The sequence below is a fragment of the Parasteatoda tepidariorum genome, chromosome 9, assembly GCF_043381705.1.
Source record: "Parasteatoda tepidariorum isolate YZ-2023 chromosome 9, CAS_Ptep_4.0, whole genome shotgun sequence".
In the NCBI taxonomy this organism is placed as follows: Eukaryota; Metazoa; Arthropoda; class Arachnida; order Araneae; family Theridiidae; genus Parasteatoda; species Parasteatoda tepidariorum.
Window position 1 is genome coordinate 78,395,215 of NC_092212.1, and position 22,276 is coordinate 78,417,490.

The 22,276-nt window shown below is 30.7% G+C and overlaps 1 protein-coding gene across 4 annotated transcripts in view; it reads right to left on the reverse strand.

Annotated features, from left to right (window-relative positions):
• Positions 1 to 22,072, reverse strand: part of LOC107443594 (short-chain dehydrogenase/reductase family 9C member 7) — a 27,837-nt gene extending 5,765 nt beyond the window's left edge. Inside the window, exons 1-4 of one of the 4 annotated variants that reach the window (XM_043042224.2) lie at positions 21,959 to 22,072; positions 6,492 to 6,598; positions 3,856 to 4,256; positions 1,100 to 1,252 (exon numbers count right to left, since the gene is read on the reverse strand). In XM_043042224.2, the coding sequence (XP_042898158.1) occupies positions 1,100 to 1,252; positions 3,856 to 4,183 (481 nt within the window). In that variant the 5' untranslated portion in view covers positions 4,184 to 4,256; positions 6,492 to 6,598; positions 21,959 to 22,072. Of the gene's footprint in view, positions 1 to 1,099; positions 1,253 to 3,855; positions 4,257 to 4,347; positions 4,741 to 6,491; positions 6,599 to 10,083; positions 10,248 to 21,958 lie in introns of those variants that run through there. The other 3 variants (XM_071184925.1, XM_071184927.1, XM_071184926.1) reach the window with 3 other exon arrangements.
• Positions 22,073 to 22,276: the final 204 nt, after the last annotated feature.

Genomic DNA, 22,276 nt, shown 5'->3' on the forward strand with positions numbered 1-22,276 from the left:
TTCTTTGGTATAAATAAAGAAAACATCTGTTTATATGCTTTTCGGCTTAAAACACAATTCTTGATTTAAGAAACAGTCAGTTTAAGAAATGGAGGATTATATTATTCAGCAAATATTATTCGAATGCCGCCGTGCTATGTATAGGCAACTACCGCCTATCGATTATACAAAAATTCGACAACCTAGAAGAAGTAAGTAAAACATACTAAAAGAAAATGGAGCAATCATTTTTTAACAAAATGAATTTTTATTTGATACATCCCGTTTCATTTCTCATAGTGTCGAAACTCGTGTTATTAAACATGATCAACAAATGTATGCAAAAGAACATGCGAGAGTTTGAGGAGTATGTGAAGAAAATTCATTAATTTTCCCGCACCCACCACGCTTGGCACGCCGCACCCGCCACGCTTCGCACTGCCGCACCCTGCCCGCACCATTAAGGATAATCTGCACTGCACAAGCACGGTAAGTTTTTATTTATATTTTCATTTCTATCAAATGTTTATTTCCGACTTTTTTTTAAAAAAAGAATGTATTGAAACAGCATCAGACTGAGTCAGACAATATTTGTTATAGAAAAGTCTGATTCGTATTTATTTCATATCGAGCGTGGCAACGGGCGCGTGAGAGCGCAAGAAAACAAGAGCAGACAAAATCAAACAAAAACGAACAACTTGAAACACTGTCAGACCGAGTCAGAAAATATTTCCCATAGAAAAATCCGATCGATACTCACACCAGAGCTGAATATCGAGCGAACAGGCCGTTGCCACCGGTCAAACAAACTTTCGGTCGAGCACCAATTCTCTATGGCGTTTAACATTACGAATCGATCGATATTGAGTCAGAAATGATCAGACTGAGTTACAACATCCCAACTATATACTACTTACAAACACATCATTCCTTACAGTTGTGACTATTAGTTTTGTTACATCGTGTACAAACACATCATTCCTTACAGTTGTGACTATTAGTTTTGTTACACCGTGTTAATAAAAAAAGAAAAAGAAAGATGAGTAGTACGAAATTTTCATTAACCACAAACCCAATTTTCCCTGCTTTTACATTCAAACTAATGAAAATATGTGCTTACCTTTTGTTTTTCTCAACAGAGGTATGAACGCTTTAGTTAGGCGCATGGTTCCCAAGACATTAACTTGGATTTGAGTTTCGCATTGCTTCCATGTCTGCCATTCAAACAGTCCAAAAATACAAACTCCAGCATTGTTGATCAGAGCCCATAAATCTGTGGTAGAAGAACAATAGGCATGAGGAAAAAAAAATACATTCATACGAAACCTCACTAACTCAAAATATTAATTTTTCAGGAAACTATTATTTCTAGATATATATGAAGCGTATATTTGATATAGCTGACAGATATGAAAAAATTTACGGTATAAATTTAAACAAATTTTTTTTTGTTCTATTGACAATAGATATTCCTCATTTAAACTCTTTCATATATGAACAATAGCTTAAATTCTCCCTCTTAATTTTTTTTTCTTTTTTTTTAGTGGAGGGGAGATTAGGTACGAAAAATAACTTGTCTGAACATATTTGCTCCATAACCATAAAATGTTAAGATTATAAGGTGAAATCATTTCCGTTTCTGACCTTACTGCATCGAAAACAATATTGAGAAAAATTTCTTCCATTTCACCATTTTTTGTATAGCTTTCTTCACTTTAACAGCAGAAAAATTAATTTCCGTTAAAAAAAAAAAAGAATTATGCGATTGCGGAAGGCAACTTACTTTCAATTCGTTATTGACATACAATTTTTGTATTTTCAACATTAGCATTTTGACGTTGTTTTGGAAAACTATCGTTAGAATGGTCTTCGGACTTCTCCTAATATGCCGTACTCTCAGATTTAGCTTTCACTACATATTACGATTAATTGTTTTTAGAAAACACCGGAGAAACGTAAAATTTTTGGTATGGTTATTTTAATCTCACTTTTACTCGCCAACCATTGCTTTGTTTTGCGATTTGAAAAGTTTTAAACTTTTGCCATTAAATCAAGTACTGAATATGTGCATATCAGATTTTAGTTAAATTGCTAGATTTTCTATTTAATTACTATGAGCCATGATGACTCGGGAGAGAGAGCGTTCCCCTTCTAAAGAGGTAAACCGGGTTTGAATACCAGCGATATCTGGTCCATACGAGTTCCGCATCCGGCTTGCAACGACCACAGTGCTGACGAAAAATGTCTTCAGTGGTAGACGGATCATGAGTTATAGTCCCCTTGCCGTTAGGCTAACCATGGGAGATTTTCGTGGTCTTCCTCACCATGTAAAGCAAATGCGATTTAGTTCCATCGAAAATTCCTCCACGAAGGCAAATTTCTCACAATACTTCATGCAACAGTTTCATTGTCTTCTGAATTGGATTCAAAATTGCAAGGCTACAGAGTTGAACATTAGTAGTCGTAAACCCGAAAATTGGGTCGGCTGTTCCACGATGGTTATAAAATATTTAACTATTACGAGCCATAGTGACTTAGGGAACGAATGGATTGGCCAGTCAAATCCCCTGACCTGAATCCTATTGAAAATGCTTGGGATGCTCTTGGGAGAGCTATTGCGATGCGCCATTAATAAATTCATAAAATAATAATAATAAATTTTAATAAATTCATTTCAATGGATTTTTATCCACCACTATTTCTAAATAATTCGTAGGCTTATATAATTCACTACTTTATAGTACTGATGTCTTGTTATACCTTTAAAAAGCATACTTGCCAAGATTTATTCTTTTCGAGAATGGATTTTCCAAGTGGTAGTAAAACAATTACCAAAAAACAGTTTTACTCAAAAAGATATTTATATTTTAACCAGGTTGAAAATCGCTATAGTGAGGATAATAGGCTTTTTATATATTTGTAATTATTTATATGTAGTGGTGGTCAAACTTATTTATAATTATTAATGTAACACAAAAGGTTTAGTGAAATAACATGAATTTTGCTAGCACTTTAAATATGAAAAAAAAAAATCTTCCGGAAAAACTGGAAGAGTTGGCAGGTATGAAAAAGTCATGCAAAAATAGTCAAATAATAGCAAAATTTAATCTGTAGTTATTTACCGATTTTTTAATTGTTTTGGCATGTCCAGAGCAGTTGGCATCTCTGTAAATGACTACCAGATTTTAACAAAATTTTAGTTACAACATTTTTAATGTTTTTTTTAATATTTTAATATATAAAACATGAATAAAATTAAATAGTTAGAAATACTGATAGCAATAGTGCGAACTCATTTTACTCCTCTCGATAAATAGCTATAAATAAAATGGCCTATCTACCAGTTTTTTGTTTACTTTTTAACTTTTCTATCCAACTTCCAGCCCTGTCATCAAACCTTTCTGATATTATTAAATAAAGTTTCAGCTCAAAATTCTTTTGTTCAGCTTATGATGAACTGCTTACAAAATGAACAATAATTGAAGCACAATAATTCCAAACAGAAATACGTATCTTAAACTACATTTAAATGAAGTTCATAAAGGAAATTTAAAAAGAAAAAGTTGCCGGATATTAAATGTTTGAAGTAAAACTTAATTATAGAGATAGCTATTCACGGTGAACTTTCTAATTTATTATTTTAAATTTAATAATTCCTTTTTGATTTCGAAAAAATTTATTTTAAATCACTTTAACTACCTTTACATGTAAATAATTAACTTAATATTTTAAATCTTTGTTATTCATTTCAAGAATTTTTTAGGTGCTTATGAAATTTAAAAAAATTTCGTCTTACAATTATTAATGCAATTTTAATTTCGAAAAACTTCTTTCAAAAAATACTAATTTTGGCAGCTAAGTAATAATTTATCTTACCTTGATCATTCTGCTTCAGAGAGTCTGTAACTAATTCCACTGCATTCCGCACGCTTTCGTCATTAGTGATGTCTAAAGGAACGATGTGGACGCTATCTGGAAGCGAACCCTTAGCTTTTTCGGGATCCAAACAACCGGCGTAGACTTTGCATCCTAAATCCGCGAAATAAATTGCCAAACGATGACCAATGCCAGTATCACAACCACTAATAAAAATCGCTCGTTCTTTCGCGTCAAGGTATTGATTTCTTCTTTCCTGTCGCCAAAAGGACCATAAAAGCCAAATCAGCAATGTTAAGCCACCGATCAACAATGTAAACAAAAACATATCGATGCCTCCTTTTTCGATCAGCAGCTTTTTCGTTCCTTCGCTATCATAACGCTGGGGGTAACACTAGAAGCTGGAAAAAATAACAGTTTTTATATTCTTAAAACGATAATGAGAAACAAAAACTAGATAAAAAAAAAATATCAAACTGGTTCCCGTATTACTGATCAAAAACAACCCATTTTTTTATCATTTCCCCTGCTTCGATATACAACAACCCCAGGTATACGAAGATGATGATACTAATAACACCTTTTTACATCAGTTCACCTTGAGGGAACCAATACCCCCTATTCCCTCTTTTCTTCCCTCCCACTTAGATTTATCAAAGAAGGTTATGACCTTGAAAAATTGGAATCTATAGAAAGGAAAAGGATAAGAAAATTTTTTGTTGGGCAAGAGGAGAAAATATTCTGAAGCATTCCAAGTCGCTATGAGTTCGGAAAGAAAGAGTTATTCTTTTTTTCTTTTAAACTTGTTCTATATTTATTTAAAAAATAATCACGCGCGAAATACATGTTTATAACCTCTTCTCAATATTCGCTTTCTAGTTTATCTTGCACTAATGCATTAGATCGTTTGCGTTAATTACGGGAAAGATAAAAGATAAGCTTACAGCTTTCATCGACAGAAAAGGGTTTGGATTGAATTTTAATTAACTTTTAACGCACTTATATTTTTCAATGTTGGTGGGCTTTCGTATTTATAACTTTGTAAAACTACAGTTCCAATTATTTTTAACATTATACAAGTTTTAGCATCTGTAAAAATTCAAATAGTGGTATCAATTTTGTAATAAAAAAGCTGAAAATTCCTCAGACTCAGCTTTCAATTTAGAATTAAACATTCAAATCCATTGCCTTCGGATCTACGTATACATTTATTTAGAGTAATATATTATTCTAGTTGCTACAAACATGAAAAAAAAAAATGCAGTTTTCCACCTTAATATTTTTTTTTCGCCTTAAATTTAATATTTCTGTAATTTTTTTTTTCAGACGCTAACAAACTAACTCTAGTACATTTACAATAGGAAAGTTTTTGTAAAATTCAGTAACATGATTTAAAAATTTCAGTTATTAAAATTGTATTTATTTAGTTTTATAAATTTATTCGGTTATTTAGATTTATTCTCTGTATAATTATTTTTTTACTTTATTCATTATTTCTAACATTTTAAAAAATAAAGTCCAGAGTAAGCTAACTTAGAAATCAGTAAGCGTTTAATGCAGAGCTCTTAAAGGTCCGCTAAAACATTTATGTGATAGCAAAACTTGAATAATAAAGTCTTTTTTATTAAAGTTTTTAAAAGAATCTTCATAAAACTATATTGATTGCCATAATAATTTAGAAATTATTTCATACACAGAAATCTGATACATATAGAATAAAAATATTATTTTATTTGAATCGGTTACAAAATTATTGAAATTACCTATTGATTTAATGCTTAGCTTATTACCAGTTAAATAATTTTGGTGGACTTTTGGGAGCTTTATTTATGAGTTCTGACTGGAAAAAATAAAAAGAAGTGATCAAGGTTTCATGATATTGATTGTTATTTTATAGATTTTAATTTCCTTTTAACATTTGGATCATAGATAAGGTCAATTGTATATATGTATTTATTTTAGTTAGCAAAATATTGTTGCTTGATATTAATTTATTAAATAATTCCGTTTTCTGAAACGGTATCTACCACTATTCAATTTTTTCCAGACTGCAGCAACTGGTTTACTTTTTAACCTCCTTTTTCATTTATCCGAATGACATGATTGCTACGTCCAAATACATCAACATCTTATTTTTAAGTTACCAATCCTATTAAAATAAGATTAATGAAATAATATAAAAAGTAAAGCGTCATAACTTAAAATGTAAAGTGGTACCTACTCATTAAAAACAATTATTTTAATATTCTATTAATTGCTACTTTTAGCTTAAAATGAGGTCATAGCGTAGATTTTTTTTCAATATGTATTTCATAATTCAAATTTTTATAAGAAAATTTTTATTAATTTAATCCTCTAAACATCTATTAATTACGAGGAAATAATTTTTTTCAGCAGCAAATAAGTCATGGAGGAACTTTGATGAAAAAAAATTAAAATTAAATTTAATTTTAAAAAAAGTTCTAATCAATTGTTATAGGACAGCTGCATAAAAAATTAAAGCACTGGTAGTGAGAAATTGAAGAAAAAAATTGTTCTACAAATTCCTATCTACCAAAGTATATTTACAATTATAAAAGACATGTATCTGGATGCTCAAAATTGTTTAATTCTAAAAATTAAAATGAAAGCGAAACCTTCAAAATTTCCATCAGCCTCGTGAAATATTTGTCACCAGTTTCAAAATTTTTTCTGGCTGTGGTCAGCCCGAGACCTCCATAATGCTTTCAAAATATCAAGTTTTCTGCAAATAAAAAAAATAGCGTTTAGGTCTCTCATGGCATGGAAAGAATTCGGTCTCAAAAGATAAACTTTCAAAACAAGCCCAAAATTTCACTAGATTAAATTTTGCAGTAACTAAAGTTAATAACTTCTCTCGCAAAAATGCTGAATATTTTTTTTTATTTTTTTTTACAATATATATTTGAAGCATGGTAAATTTGTTTTTGGCCTTTCAATTTTATGTTTTGTGAATTTAATTTCAAATTATATGGGCATGTATAATTGGCTCTAACGTATAATAATGAAAAAAACATGCACGAGTTGAGTTACTCACGCACTAATTGATAATTAGCCGAGTGCATAGCTAATAACTTTTTTGAACATTACAAAAATGGATTAATAATAATATTTATAGTTGAATTATAAATTTTTTTCTATTTAATATTTTTACTGATAGATTGCTATACTTATAAATAAATACTATGAACCATTAGATTTCCTTTAGCAAAAGTAGCTAAGTTTAAGATAACCGCACCTTAAAACATGGTTTTTATTTAATTATATAGTTGTTAATTATATACCAGTAAAGTATTTCTAATCCTTGGTACTGGCTGATTTTTTTATTGTATTTTATTTAGAGCAGTTCCGTTGAGGAAAAAGAATAAAAAGAAGCTACTTTAATTCATAGATTTGTTTTGTTTAATACTGTATAGATGGCAGCATTTAAAGTTTCAATCTAGGTTGTTTTTGTTTTTTTTATTAATTTGACTGAATAATATGAGGTTTCTAGGTAAGTGCCATCTATTGAATTAAAACAGAAACACTTAACCACCTTGCGTTTACTGCTTAATGTTGAGAAAAGGTAAAACTAAAATTTTTATGTTTTCTCCATTGCGTCTGACAACAAATAAAATTTCCTTTTTTAATTACGAATTTCTGTTCTCATTCAAAATTTATTTTTACTGTTCAAGAATTATTTTAAAATATATGGAAAAAAAAATTTTAGTTTTGAAATTATTTTCATTTCCAAGCGTTTTCATATTTAATTTACGTACTAAATTTGACAGTTAGGAAAATGGAACTCCATGATCCTTTTTTTCCGTTCTGTTATTTACAGGGAACAAGAATCTCAAACAGTACTGTACTTTTTATTTACATCGCGTTTATTTTTCCGTTTTCATGATTTTAGTGGATGTCCATTTTATATATTTTTTTCTGAATCTCTAATTACAAGCAAAAATATATTTTGGTATTTTTTAATTATGAGAAACAGTCTAACAGTTGCTGAAATTATATAATTTGGCATTTTTAATTATGAAAGCAGTCTAATAGTTACTAAAAGAAATCTATTAAATTATAGGAATTATAAATTATAAAATCCAAAAAAAAACTTCATTCATATTTAAAAATTTATCAATAATTAATTTTGCAAATTGAAGAAATTTCAATGATGGATAACTGTTTCTCTAAGATCTAAATGCTTGTAAATAAGTGCAAATTTGAAAAATTCTTATTTTTAAGTGAGTCTTGTTTGGAAGAATTTACCTTTGACGGAGAAAAATGCACCTGCATTTCCTTCATAATTATAAATTAATAAAATGTTAAATGTAATACTTTTCGGTTATTTATAGCTAATTTAATAGAAAATAATGAAAAATACTTTTTAAAAAATTCGGCGTCAAAGCGCTAATTATCAATTTTTTTTTAAAGTAAATCCGCCATTCTGATTCGTATGAGAAATTATATCTTAAGCATTCGATCAAGAATATAAAAAAAAGCGGTAAATTTAGAATTTGGATTACAAACATTTTATAGACCATTGCACTCTCTTTATTAACAACTATTATGGGAAAGAGGTACGCTTCTTGTTTTTCAGTGGTTCAACCTATGGTCAAGAATACGATTTATTCACCGGAAGGACCCATTCATACATCCATCAGCAGATGGCAATTTTGACCTGAACCTGAAAACGATTTTTCTCCAATTCAGTACCCACAGAGGTATTTTATTTTTATTTTATAACCATCGTTGAACAGCCAATTAAATTTTTCGTGTTTACGACTAGCAATGTTCAACTCCGTAGCTCTGTAATTTTGAGCCCAATCCAGAAGACAAGGGAATTCCTGGATCAGGTATAAGGAGAAATTTGCCGTGCGTGGAGGACTTTTTGATGGAACTAACCGGCATTTGCTTTACATGAAGATGAAGCGAACCTCCCACGGTTAGCCTGACAGCAAAGGAACTCTAACCCATGATCCGTCTACCACTGAAGATATTTCACATCAGCACTGTGGTCGGATTCGTATCGACCGCCATCGCTGGGATTCGAACCCGGTTCTCCTCATCGGAAGGCGAACGTTCTACCCCCCGTGCCATCGAGGCTTCCTCAGAGGTATTCATTTGCTATGGGAATTTGGAGGACTTTGTGAACCGACAAATTCTAACGTGCACCAGTCACCATTCGGGGATTCTTCGGCCGGGTAAATTCAAACTCCCGTTTTCACGAACACGAGTCAAACGTCCTACCAACCAAATATTATTGCCAATATTATGTTGTCGTGCGTTTAAATTATAACTATTAATAAATTTGGGTAATCAGGGTTCTTTCATTCTTTAATAAAACATGATAGATAATAAATAGTTATAATAACAGCTCTTTCGTTTTTTCAGAATACAATCATCTTTGGAATTCTACATATATTAGTCGGGTAATGACTGAATTGTTCATCTTTTGCAAAAAGATAAAAACCTGGTAATTTGATTGCTTTCCCTTTATGAAATTTATATCGATAGAACTAACCACATATTAAATTTATATCTAAAAGAAAAAATAATTTCAGATTATTCTATATTAAATCTATTGGAAATAAAATTTTAAAAAAATCAGTTGAAAAATACTTTGTCGAATTCGGCCAACCGAATATTCGGAAAGGGCCGAATACCGAATAGTGGCCGAATATTCATTGCATCCTTAGTTTAAATATTACGCAATCGTGTTTTTGGCCCTTTTCGACATCCCCCTTGTCTGCAAAAGGCAGATTACTTCCTTGTCATGCTTACGTAAATAAATCACGACTCCTCTTCCCCTGTTTTTAAATTTAAAAAAAAAAAATAATAATAATACATTTTAGATATTTGCTAAAGTAACTAAATTTTAAATAAATTTGAAATTAATCTGTAATAAGAGTTGCAATAACAATACTTGTGTTAAAAAGAATTTTAAAAGAAATATAGGGGACAGAAATTTTTTTTTCTACTTTTTCTTTTCCAAAAATTATCTTTTATTCTAAACCTAAAATTCTTCCGAATGAAAAAGTCATGCAAATTTGTCGGTTACACTCATTTTGTAAATGAATATGATATGAAATATGGAATTAGCGAATACTGTTGTTTCTGTAATTCCAAAATTCATTTCAATGCATTCACACAAATACGATGCAGATATGTTTCCTCATCTCTTTAAAATTATTATAAATACAAAACTATTAATTTAGAATAGACACTTACCCAATCAATTTCAAGACGTATCGTAGAAAACTGTTAAAAATGTTTATTTATTCCCAGAAATGTTGATTGTTTGAAAGAAGAACGGATAAATTATCAGTCTGAATTTTGGTTTTATAAATTTCATCACAAAAAATCACTTCCGTATTGATAAGTAGTAACAATTTCACTGAAAACTTCTTTTTTTTTCATAAGAAGTGGGTTATCTTTTTAGATACATTTATTAACAATACAGTTGGATTTCTAGTAACGAGTCATTTTTCAGAGTTAAATAATTTTTACACCTCTCAGCCCATTTGAGCTTGGCTTCCTTTTTTGAATGACGGTTCTTTTATTCAAAAAGGAATAAACTGGTAGCAGAAGTACTTCATTCTTCTATCTCATTGATTCTATTCCATCAATGAAATAGAATTTCATTGATTCATTGGTTCAATTATCGTCTACTCGTTTATTTCATTGATTCAAGAAAAACGACCTACCCAAACACCCCTCTTCTTCCAATCCTTGCAGAGAGCTTGCTATTTTACTTTCTTTTTTTTTCTCTCGTTTGTTGTAAAATTTCTAATATCATCTCCCATTTCGGTTTTAAATTCATCTAAAGCCTGTTAAGAAAATTGAATTTCTATTTACAAATTAACATCAAAACAAAATCAAGCAAAATCAAAATTACATTTCTTTTAGGTTGTTAACAAAATTAAATTTCTAATATCATCTCCCGTTTCGGTTTTAAAGTCATTTTAAGCCTGTTGACAAATTAAATATCTGTTAACAAAAACAAAATAAAAATTGAATTTCTGTTAGCTTGTAACAAAATTAAATTTCTGTTGACAGAATTAAATTTCTGTTGACAAAATTAAATTTCTAATATCCCATCCTGCTTCGATTTTAAAGTTATTTTTTAGCTTATTACAAAATTAAATTTCTGTTTACAAAATTATAATCAAAACAAAATCAAGTTAAATTTCTGTTCATATAATTATAATCAAAACAAAATCAAATTGAATTTCTGTTTACAAAATTATAATCAAAACAAAATCAAATTAAATTTCTTTTGACTGAATTGATTTTATAAAATCCTCTCCCGTTTCGGTTTTAAAGTCATTTTTAAGCCTGTTAACAAAATTAAATTGCTGCTAACAAAATTAAAATCAAATAAAATCAAAATAAAATTTCTGTTAACCTGTTAACAAAATTAAATTTCTGTTAACAAAATTAAATTTCGAATATTCTCTCCCGTTTCGGTTTTGAAGTCAATTTTAAGCCTGTTAAGAAAATTAAATTTAAATCCATTAAATCGCTGCGTTTACCATATTTTTTGTCAGTGCGACCCTGGCTACATCGAACAAACTGCACACGTTTAAAACTTTCTTGAGCACGATCCATAAGTCCATTTCCAAGAATATGTTAAATTATTAATTGATGTTCATTCACAGACTTTTGGGCCTAATTCACTTTCAACAATGCCGAAATTATTTCCACTCCAGTCACATCAACTCATCTTGATGCCCTGGAATCTTGTTTTATTCGTATGAATGCTGATTCCGGCATTAATTCCTCAACATGTCTCCATAGCGCATGGCTATGCAGTTTATCCCGATTTGCCTCTCTTAGCTACTGTGGTTTTTAATGTCCTTTTTTTCATTTTTATTTAACCGGTTTTCGTTGGCAACTTTAAAGTTGCCAAGTGGCCGATTGGTCAGCATGCCTAACTGCAAATCCCATGGTTGCGGGTTCGATTCCCGTGGAGAACATGGATGTTTCTCTCTCTCCCTGTTGTTCTCTGTTGTGTGAATGTGGCCCGCCCTGTTAACGGGTATCTTTGGCAGTGTGGCGTGGGTAATGTTGCTCGCCTCCGTGACGTAGATTCACAGGTGCCCACTAGGTAACGATAAATGAGCAACACTTCCGGCATCTTCAGAGGTAAAGAATGATAGTTCAGTGCCTGCCTTAAAAAAAATTTATAAATAAATATAGAAAATTTTACATTTTATATTTCAAATAATGTGTGTTTCTTCTCATTTACTCCTGGCAAATCATGAAACTGGGCACCTATCTTTGGGCACTTGAAACATGTCGACTATCATTTTCAATTTGTATATTTTTAATGCGAATGAAGTTTTTAATAAAGGTCTGGCTACAATAATATTTCAATGTGTAGCTCAATATTTATTATATAATTCGGATCCGGAGTCAAAGCTGAGTGCGTTTATAATTCTATAATATATAGCTGCCAACTTTTACTATTTTTGTTAAAGATTTTTCACGGTAGGGGTAAAAAAGCGAAGTAAAAGTATTAAAGCAATCTCGCAAATTTTTAAATTTCGAAATCACTTTTAGGGTATTCTATTTCTATTTCTTCATTTCATGGTAGCATAATAATTTTACATCAATTATTTTTAAACCAAAAATCATATATTAGAGTAAAAAAGCTTCTTACCACTGGGAAAATCTTTTCATAGAAATCGTGAAAGTTGGCATATGTGTTACTAATGCAAGGATGAAACTGGAGACTAAAATTGTAAACTAATAAAAAAGCAAAAATCTTTTAAAAAAGATTAAAATTGACAAATTTTTCTAGCATCTATCTTTGAATTTAGTATAGAATGCAAATGCAGAGGGCTACTTCGTTTTAAAAAATGAATAATTTGCATGATTGAGTTCAGTTATTGAATGCATATGAGATTTTGTTCTAAAATTGAATAATTTGCTATGTATATCATGGTGGTAATAGTGTTATAGTTTTTTTTCTTATCTTAATATACATAAGCGCTCAGAGCTTTCTGTGTTATCACCTTTTTGCCTTCTTTTCTTCAGAAATGAATGTGCTTTTAAAAGGACGTTAGATATAAAGGATTTAAAATTTTCTCGAAGGTACGTGCATTTTATTTAATATAAAGCACATTTCTTTTGCTCACTACTTAGTAAAAATGTGATTTAAGAAAACCTCAAATGACAGAGTATATGTTCTTGTGTCAGTTAGTAAGTAGTAAAGATTGTCTGGGTTAAAAATCGAAAGGAATATTCATTAAGCAGGTCTGCAAAACTATTATGTTTTATGAAAAATATTTTATAGACGGGTACACAATTAAAAACTAAAGTTTTCAGAATGTTTGTTAATTTTGTCAACCTTTTAAAAGCCTCACCATAGGAGAGCTGGAACAAAAAGGAGTTTGACACAAACTTTTGAATCATTTATGTGAAGTCCAGTGGAAAATAGTTTCAAGTGAAATTTACAGAACAGAGAATCATAACTGAAAAAACTTATCTGCCACTAAAAATAATTTTCCAAAAAAAAAGTTACAAATCGGCAGTCCTATATTAAATATAGGAAACAATACAGAAAAATTTACTGATATTGTTGTTGTTTATTTACGTCGCACTAGAGCTGCACATTGGGCTATTGGCAACGATCTGGGAAACGTCCCTGAGGATAATCCGAAGACATGCCATCACAATTTTGAACCTCTGCAGAGTTGATGGCACCTCCGCTTTGGTAGCCCGACGACCTGCACGCGAAGTCGAGCACTTTAAGATAGAACAGTTTAACGAGGACTAATACCGCACACCCTCTGTCCCTACGTAGACTAATCCAAGTGGTCACCCACTCTCACACTGACCGCAGCCAGTGATGCTTGACTTCGGTGATCTGCTGGGAACCGTGTCTTTACGATCAGCCCACTGCGGGACTTACTGATATTGAAGCAGTTAATTTATTATTACTGCTACTAAAATATTTACTATCAAAATATTAAGTGAAATATTAAAATATTATGTTAACTATTAAAATATTTACTATTGTATAATAAGTGAACTATTAAAATATTTACAAATTAAAGATGTAACAATAGCAATATTAATTCTTAATATTAAAAAGGTAATAAAAGATTATGAAAATTTAATCAGACCTATGTAACATTTATCAACTTTTTATAATTTTTTTAAGACTGCAGCACTCATGGTAATACATACGCCAATTAATATTTTTTTTTCATCTTGCATTTATAAATTTGTTAATCATTTGCATAAGCTAAGTAGCGCTATTCTTTTTTTCGAAAATTACCTTGACTTTCAAAATCGGGATCGTATGATGCAAAGTTTGATTCGAATTTCATACTACATGTCTCGTTCAGGTTCAATACAAAACCTGTAAACAGTTGAAAGAATTCTACTTAACAAAACTAATAACAGATGAATAAAAACAGAGTTTTAATCAAAAACATCGTCTTCCCCAACATCAAATAGAAGTTGCGTCATGTTGTTTATAAACGTTTGGCGACCTTTTTCTGCTTTCAACGCCAACTATTTATTTTTCATTTCGTTAAAAGAAAGAAGAAAACAAAAAATAGTTGTTAACAAGCTGAGCAAACGAAAGAAAGATTTCAGGTTAAGTTACGCCCAAACTAAACGATGTAAAATGCTTAATAATAATGATATTTCAGATGAAAATTAATTTTTCCTTAATTATGCTTTTTTTCTGTGTGTTAAATGCCACTTGTAAATACTAATAAAAATTTAATGGGAATGTAATACACTGCCTCAAGCACTGTAAGAAATTAATACCAAAAATCTCACGAAATTGTCTTCGTTTTTGACGAAACAGTTTCCTGGTATATGCTCCGTTATGTTACATATGCATGTATTTAGTCAAATATATGTTATTTCGTCAATTATATATTATATGTAATTCTTCGGTTTATGTTATTTTGTCAAAGTGACAAAAGTTATTCAAGTAAACTAATTTCGTCAAAAGTAAAGAAGTACTTCGTTCATCTAATTTTTTTGACACCTCATGGTGGATTGTAATTAGAGCGTCTTAGAAATATATATAAAATGGACACCGATGTCCCATCCACAGTAAAAATGGATACTCAAATTTCATGAAATTGTCTTCGTTTTTGACGAAACAGTTTCCTGGTGCATGCTCCGTTATGTTATATATGCATGTATTTTGTCAAATATATGTTATTTTGTCAAAGTGACAAAAGTTATTCAAGTAAACTAATTTCGTCAAAAGTAAAGAGTACTTCTCTAATCTAATTTTTTTGACACCTCATGGTGGATTGTAGTTAGAGCGTATTAAAAATATATATAAAATGAACACCGATGTCCTATCCACAGTAAAAAAATGGATACTCAAATTTCATGAAATTGTCTTCGTTTTTGACGAAACAGTTTCCTGGTATATGCTCCGTTATGTTATATATGCATGTATTTAGTCAAATATATGTTATTTCGTCAATTATATGTCAAGTATATACATATGTAATTCTTCGGTTAATGTTATTTTGTCAAAGTGACAAAAGTTATTCAAATAAACTAATTTCGTCAAAAGTAAAGAAGTACTTCGCTAATCTAATTTTTTTAACATCTAATGCTGGCTTGTAATTAGAGCGTTTAAAAATATCTATATAAAAGGGACACCAGTGTCCCATCTACTGTTAAAAAAAAAGGATATTCAAATTTCACGAAATTTTCTTCGTTTTTGAGAATACCGTTTCCTGGCTACCGTGTCCTCCGTTATGTAATATATATAAAATATTTCGTTAAGTATATATTATATATGTTATTCCCTAGTACATGTTATTTCGTCAAGGGGACAAAATAACCATTGTCACTTCTTCAAGGAAACGAAATTCATCAAAAGTTAAGAAATACTCCGTCAATCTAATTTTTTTGACCCATCATGGTGTCTTGTAATTTATTAATTGTCACTGTAAAAAATGGATAATCAAATTTCACGAAGCCGTTTCCTGTTATATGCTCCGAGTGAACATTTCTTCATCTTCGTCAAAGTGACGAAATAACTATCGTCACTACTTAAAAGAAATTAATTTCGTCAAAAGTAAAAAAATACGCCAATCTAATTTTTCGACACCTCATAATCCTTAAATTATTGAACACTTCTTTGTGGACAATGTAGATGGCCTACCGTCGCCCCAACATAGATAGATGGACAGATAGAAGCGGGATTTGAACCCGAGACCTTCCTGGTATGAGACCGACTCCCTGACCACCCTTTAACATTCTTTTTGGGGTAACTGTAAGACTGTTTATTATAATTTTTTAAAAAATATTTTTGCTTGAAATTTGAGAGTCAGAAGAAAATACATAAAAGGGGCAATGGATTCTGATACAGATATAATTTTTCTGAAAAATACGGATATAACTTATTTGATTTTTTAACATTAAGGCCTTTGTAACCCTGGAATAAATTGATTAAGCACCGTGTAGCTCAGTTTGAACGTAGAAAAAGGTTAATGCGTACGAAGGAACGTTACTGTTCAAAAAAAGTAAATAAACAAAGTAAATCGAGGACATTTAAGGTCTCTTAAAATGTAAACAAACGTAATATTATCATCAATGAAACAACAGAAGATGACTTTGCAAGTTGACTATCAGATGTAGTATTCGGTTCGTGGGAGAATATTAGTGGAGGTCAAGTCGCAGACAATGTTGATTTCATCAGTTAAACTCAGTTTAGTCACGTGATGAAAGTTTAGGGAAGTACCTAAATATAGAATAAAAGGATGATAGAAAATAATAAATGCATTAATAAAGGCAGGAAAGGCATTATCAATACGTCGATTGATTTATTCTAAATTTAGTATTAAAACTTGTTTACCAATGATTGCAATTATTATTTGTTTGCAACTAAAGGGTATTGTTCAAAAAAATATTTGCCACAACCTAATTTTCGAATTTACTAAACAAATCAGCGTTTCTATAGTTGAATGAAAATAGAAAAAAATCGCCTAAAGTGTTTTTGAAAATTATCAAAACAAGACGAAACATAGAAAGACGCCATCAGTGCTTAAAAACTAACAAAACATGTTTTTTATTTTGGTAAAACCGCAACACAAATATTTTTGAAAGGTTTTTAAAAAAATTATAAAAGACAGAGATTACTCCGTACTAAAAATATTGAAATTTTCTCCTGGAATTAAGCTTTTTGCATACCCAGAGATGCGAACTTGCTCCGGACAGCAAATATATATTTCAAAGTGGTAGTTTATCAATTGTGATTCTTGATTTAATAAATTCAATTTAATAGATTTTTATCCACCACTATTTCCAAATAATTCGTAGGCTTAAATAATTTACCACTTAATGGTACCAATGTCAAGCCATGCCGTTCAAAAAGCAAGCAGAAATAGTCAAATATTTTTGGAATTTACTTTGTAGTTATTTACCGTTTTTTAAATTATTTTGGCGTGTCCGGAGCAGTTGGCATCTCTGCATACCGATATTACTTCTGGGGTTCCATCAACAATCACCACTCTAAAATTAAATTTTTTTCAGATTAGTAATTATTAACTACATTATTTAAAAATTTTTAAAAAATACATAGAAACACTTTAATATGTATTTTAAATTATTTAGTGCTCTTATTAGCATTTTGTAAAACTCAGAGTGCAGAGAGCTAAACGCATCTAATTGCTATTGCACAAAGCAGAAATTAGAGAAATGAAGGATTTCATGATGATTGGAAATATATAGAAATGATTTTAAAAGTTTTTTTTTTATATAGATACTTGTTTTAGCTATCAATACATTTTTAACGCAAGACAAGCAAAGTCATTTCCACGGTTTTGCATTGGGGCCCAGTGGGACCATATTATGGCCCATTGTGTGGTCCCAATACACCCTTAATTTTTTTTGCTTTGTATGGTAGTATGCGTACATAGAACAATATATTTAACCAAATTTCAAAATTGTGGGTTAATATTATGATAATATATGGGTCTTAAAATATATTCTGAACATGACCAAAGTTTTTCTAATTTCCGACACTTTTGCCGAGCTAATTTTTATGAAGGACATCTCAGCTTTGTCCAAACTCTAAACCAAGTCTGTCAATTTATCCGAATTTTTTTGGAACAGTAAAAACTTCTTAACTTCGGAGCTCCGTACTGCACTGTACTGTAATAAACATCAGAGCACCTGAGGCCGCTTTCGGCCCTTTTCCCATTCATCTTCAACTTGAACTTTGTGTTGTTTCGATGAGGTGGTGGAATGCAAATGTAGAAAAGGAGTGTGGATCATTGAGTTCTGACTGTGTAATTATATGCAGATAAGACCATAATGTAAAAGTATGAGGTATAACTTGAGCTAAGCTGATGTGGCGAAAATGACGTTATGTATTTGCTATTGCTGTCGAGTATGATGCGTCACTGCAGTAGTATGCTGCTATTGGTCTGATGTTCTAGTCTTCAGTTAAGTTTTCATATAGGAATATTGCATTGAAATAAGCTGCAGAGCAAGAGGGAGCTTTTTCATTGAATTTGGCAAAACGGCTTTCAGTTAAAAATTAAAAAAAATAAATAAATAAAAGCACTAGAGGACTACTAACTAAAATTTGAAGATTTCATGTTAGTTTTGCCATCTTTTTTAAATACTCAACAAGGCTTAACTGTAAGAAAACGATATATCACATAAGCCTTTGAACTATTTAGAAGTAGTGGCGAGTAAAAAACTCTTAAAGCAAACATAACAAACCAAGAATCATACATTAAAAGACTACCACTCGAAAATATTTATCCGCTGTCAGGAACAATTTTGCATCTCAGTAACTCTATCTTTTTTTAAAAACAGTTAAACTTTCAGTAATTACCATTGATCATTAACATTTAAAAGATATATATATCCACTTTTAAAAATACGTCTTTGTAAACTTACCAAGATCCTTAGAAAAATAACCTGCGTCAAATGGTTCTTCCGGAATACCAACTCTATCACAGCCTATATGCAAATTAACGCAGATTTTTTCGATAAAGCCACGGAATGTAAAACAGCAAATTCTTTATGAAATTTTTAGATTTGAAAATTACAGCGAAGATAAAAACTACAAATCAATAGCTGCACATTTCACCTCTGACGCCTCATATCAAAACTATAACTAAATAATTACATCAACCCTTCTGAAAATATCGTTTCCTCATGCTGACACAACTCTGTACAACTTCAAACATAGTTCAGAGCAAGCTGCTCATTTTATTTTTGATTCCTGTTTAGTTATTCAAGCAAAGTGCTTGAAGCATTCACAAAAGCAACTCCACTGCCTGCCTACTTCAATATTCAACAAAAATAGTGCTTAAGTTCCGCGATGAATGGGGTAGGGGCCGCTTCCCAGTAAAACTAAAACACTGGGACTAGTGCTTGTAATCTTTGAGACCCCTCATGGTAAAACTCTCGAATATGACACTTCACCTAAATATGTGTAAAGCAATAGTCGCGTATGCTTCACCAGCATGGCGCAGAGCACCAGATCACTTATTGGATAAACTTATCATTGTGCAGAATAAAATATTTCAATCAATTAAAAATATTCCCTACTACGTTCGGAATAGAACATTAAAATTTTAGTTATATCTCATTTGACTCTTCCAATATATTGTCACACGGAACACTAATTTTTTCAGTAAAACAGAAAAAATTGACTAAGTAAAATTTACTTCTTAACTGGTGAAACTGGGGAGCAACCCACCAAAAGGCTGTGGGCAGCAGCATGGGAAGTGGCCCTACCAGCCGTGCACCAATTTCACCATTTTTTTTAACACGTTCACGCCGGGTGCTGCANTATTTCATTTTTTTCGAAAAAAAATGCTGGAATGAAATGTTTTACGTACCAGGTTTTTCTCTTTTCCGTCTTGCTATATAAGGGCTTTCACCCATGGCCGTGCACCAATTTCACCATTTTTTTAACACGTTCACGCCGGGTGCTGCGTCTGAAAGCGGGACGGAAAAGAGAAAATACTGGTAGAAGAACTATTACAATATTAGATAATATTCGGGACGAGTTAATCAATTCTCAACAATAACAATTCACTGTAAGAAAATATATCACGACGAAGAAGCAATTCAATATAAAAATTGCATCCGCTAAAAACATGGTAGTTATGGATTTTTATTATTCCCGGAAAAAAAACTAAAAACTGAAATTTATTTGTTACCAGTTTTTACTCCGGTGAGCCGCCCGATGGGACAATCTAGCGTGACCCACCGGTGGGTCATCCCGGCGTGAACGTGTTAATGCTTGTGTCTCCCATGAACTCGACTACACGCCTAACCATGTCATTATCTTATGTCTCATAGTCCAGAGCACAAGTTCGCCAGGGGGCTAGTACTCTGAACAACCTGTAGATTTTTAAGTATGTCGGTTATCAGTGCAGTTCTTAGGTAGAAGCTACATTTACACAGTTTTTGGTTGCTTTGAGATGACTTACTACCACTTCTGAATTCATCCTACCAAAACATCACTATAATTCACACTGTCTTTGAAAATCTCATGCTAGTATCACTACCAGCATTTACTGAAATTACAAAAAGCACCCATCAATTCTCTCCAAAAATATTAAATTCGAATTTTATATACAAATAACTATAATTTTTATAGTGGTAGTATAAAAATTTCCATTACATTAATTTTTCTGAAACCTTTTCGTATTGTATGCGGATGGATAGATAAACCTGTCTCTTTGATCCTCGCTTTGAGGAACTTATCTACAACTTATAAACTTCATCAGAGCCGTCAGATCATTGATATTTGCAAATGCTTTATCAAAACACGAGCTAATTTCTTCAGTAGCATTTTATGAAATTTTTATTTGCATTAAAAATTTGTTATCATCATCATCGAAATATATCTGGGCACCTGGAGCCGTTAACAGCCTTTTTCCCATTCGCCTTGTATTGTGGTCTTTAAGGTGGTTCTTTTTGATAATTGGAATATAGATTAAAACCTTGTTATAAATTTTAGAATTTTATATACAAACAATTATAATTTTTATAGTGGTAATTTAAAAATTATTTTTTTGATTATTTTTCTAGAATATCCTTCCATAATATACGAAGATGGATATTTACAGCAATCGCATAGGTGATAGAAGTCGTTTATTATTTTTTTCCTTTTCCTTCAATAACGACGAACTTTTCTCTTATTACGAATTAATGAAACTAGATAATTTAATTACTGCTGAATTTCAGCGATTTAAGTAATAATATTCAGTGTATAAAACTGCAAATAATGTCCTTTTTAAAAAAAAGTAAAATATAAAAACTAAGTATTTCAGTCTTCTCCGACTAATATTCCTAAGTCTAATTAAGTATATGTTGTAACTGTTAATAAATAGGGGCAGTTGCCCCTATTTATTAACACTATTTATTTACACTAGAAAAATAAGAAAATGCTCTTTCAACCAGTACTTAATTTTTCCAAAAATTAACAACCTACTTCTAAACGTTACAGTGGAATCTCAAAAAAGAATTTTTTACAGACCCATGACAATCACAGAGATGTCAACTTGCTCGGACAGCAAATATATATTTTAAAGTGGCAGTTTATCAACTGTGATTCTTGGTTTAATAAATTCCATTTAGTAGATTTTTATCAACCACTATTTCTAAATAATTCGTAAACTTATACAATTCACCACATTAGAGTACTTACGTCATGCTATACCTTTTAAAAAGCAAGCAAAAATAGTAAAATATTTGCAAAATTTACTTCGTAGTTATTTACCGTTTTTTTAATTATTTTGATTAGTCCGGAGCAGTTGGTATCTCTGCAATCATGTTTAAATCTTAACCAACAACTTAGAATCTTCATTTTGTTTGGTAGGAAAAAAATAATTCAATAAACAAATATATAAAATAAAAAGAGTAAATATTTAATTAGAAATTGCCTTTTAAGGTTTCATTGATTAAAAGTTATTAAATTATCAGTAATGATCTTTGAAAAGATAATATCTAATCAAAATTAAACTAATAACTTATATGAAATTGTATTAAACTGTTCAGCTAAAAAATGGCGACTAAGAAGAAACAGAATTTTTTCTAATTGTTCTTTATTTACTTTTTCAAGTTTTTAAAAACTTCTCACCTAAGTGATGCAATATTTTAACCCTTAGCAGTCCGTTGTCGCCTTTAATCAAAAATCACCATTCTGATGTTTAAAAATTTTTAACTTCTAATATTTAGAAACCGTATAGCTTATGAGCTTCATTAAGTAAAAAAATTTATTATGTTCTTAAATGATTTATCGTTTATTTTAATTGAAATTGAATGACGTCATATCTTCTTACGAAAATAAACTACTTCAGGAAAAAAGGTGTCCTTTGCACGTCAATACTTGGAAAAGATAATTCGTTTTTAAAAATATATTACACACTTTGTGACACATCTTTGAGATAATTCCTGG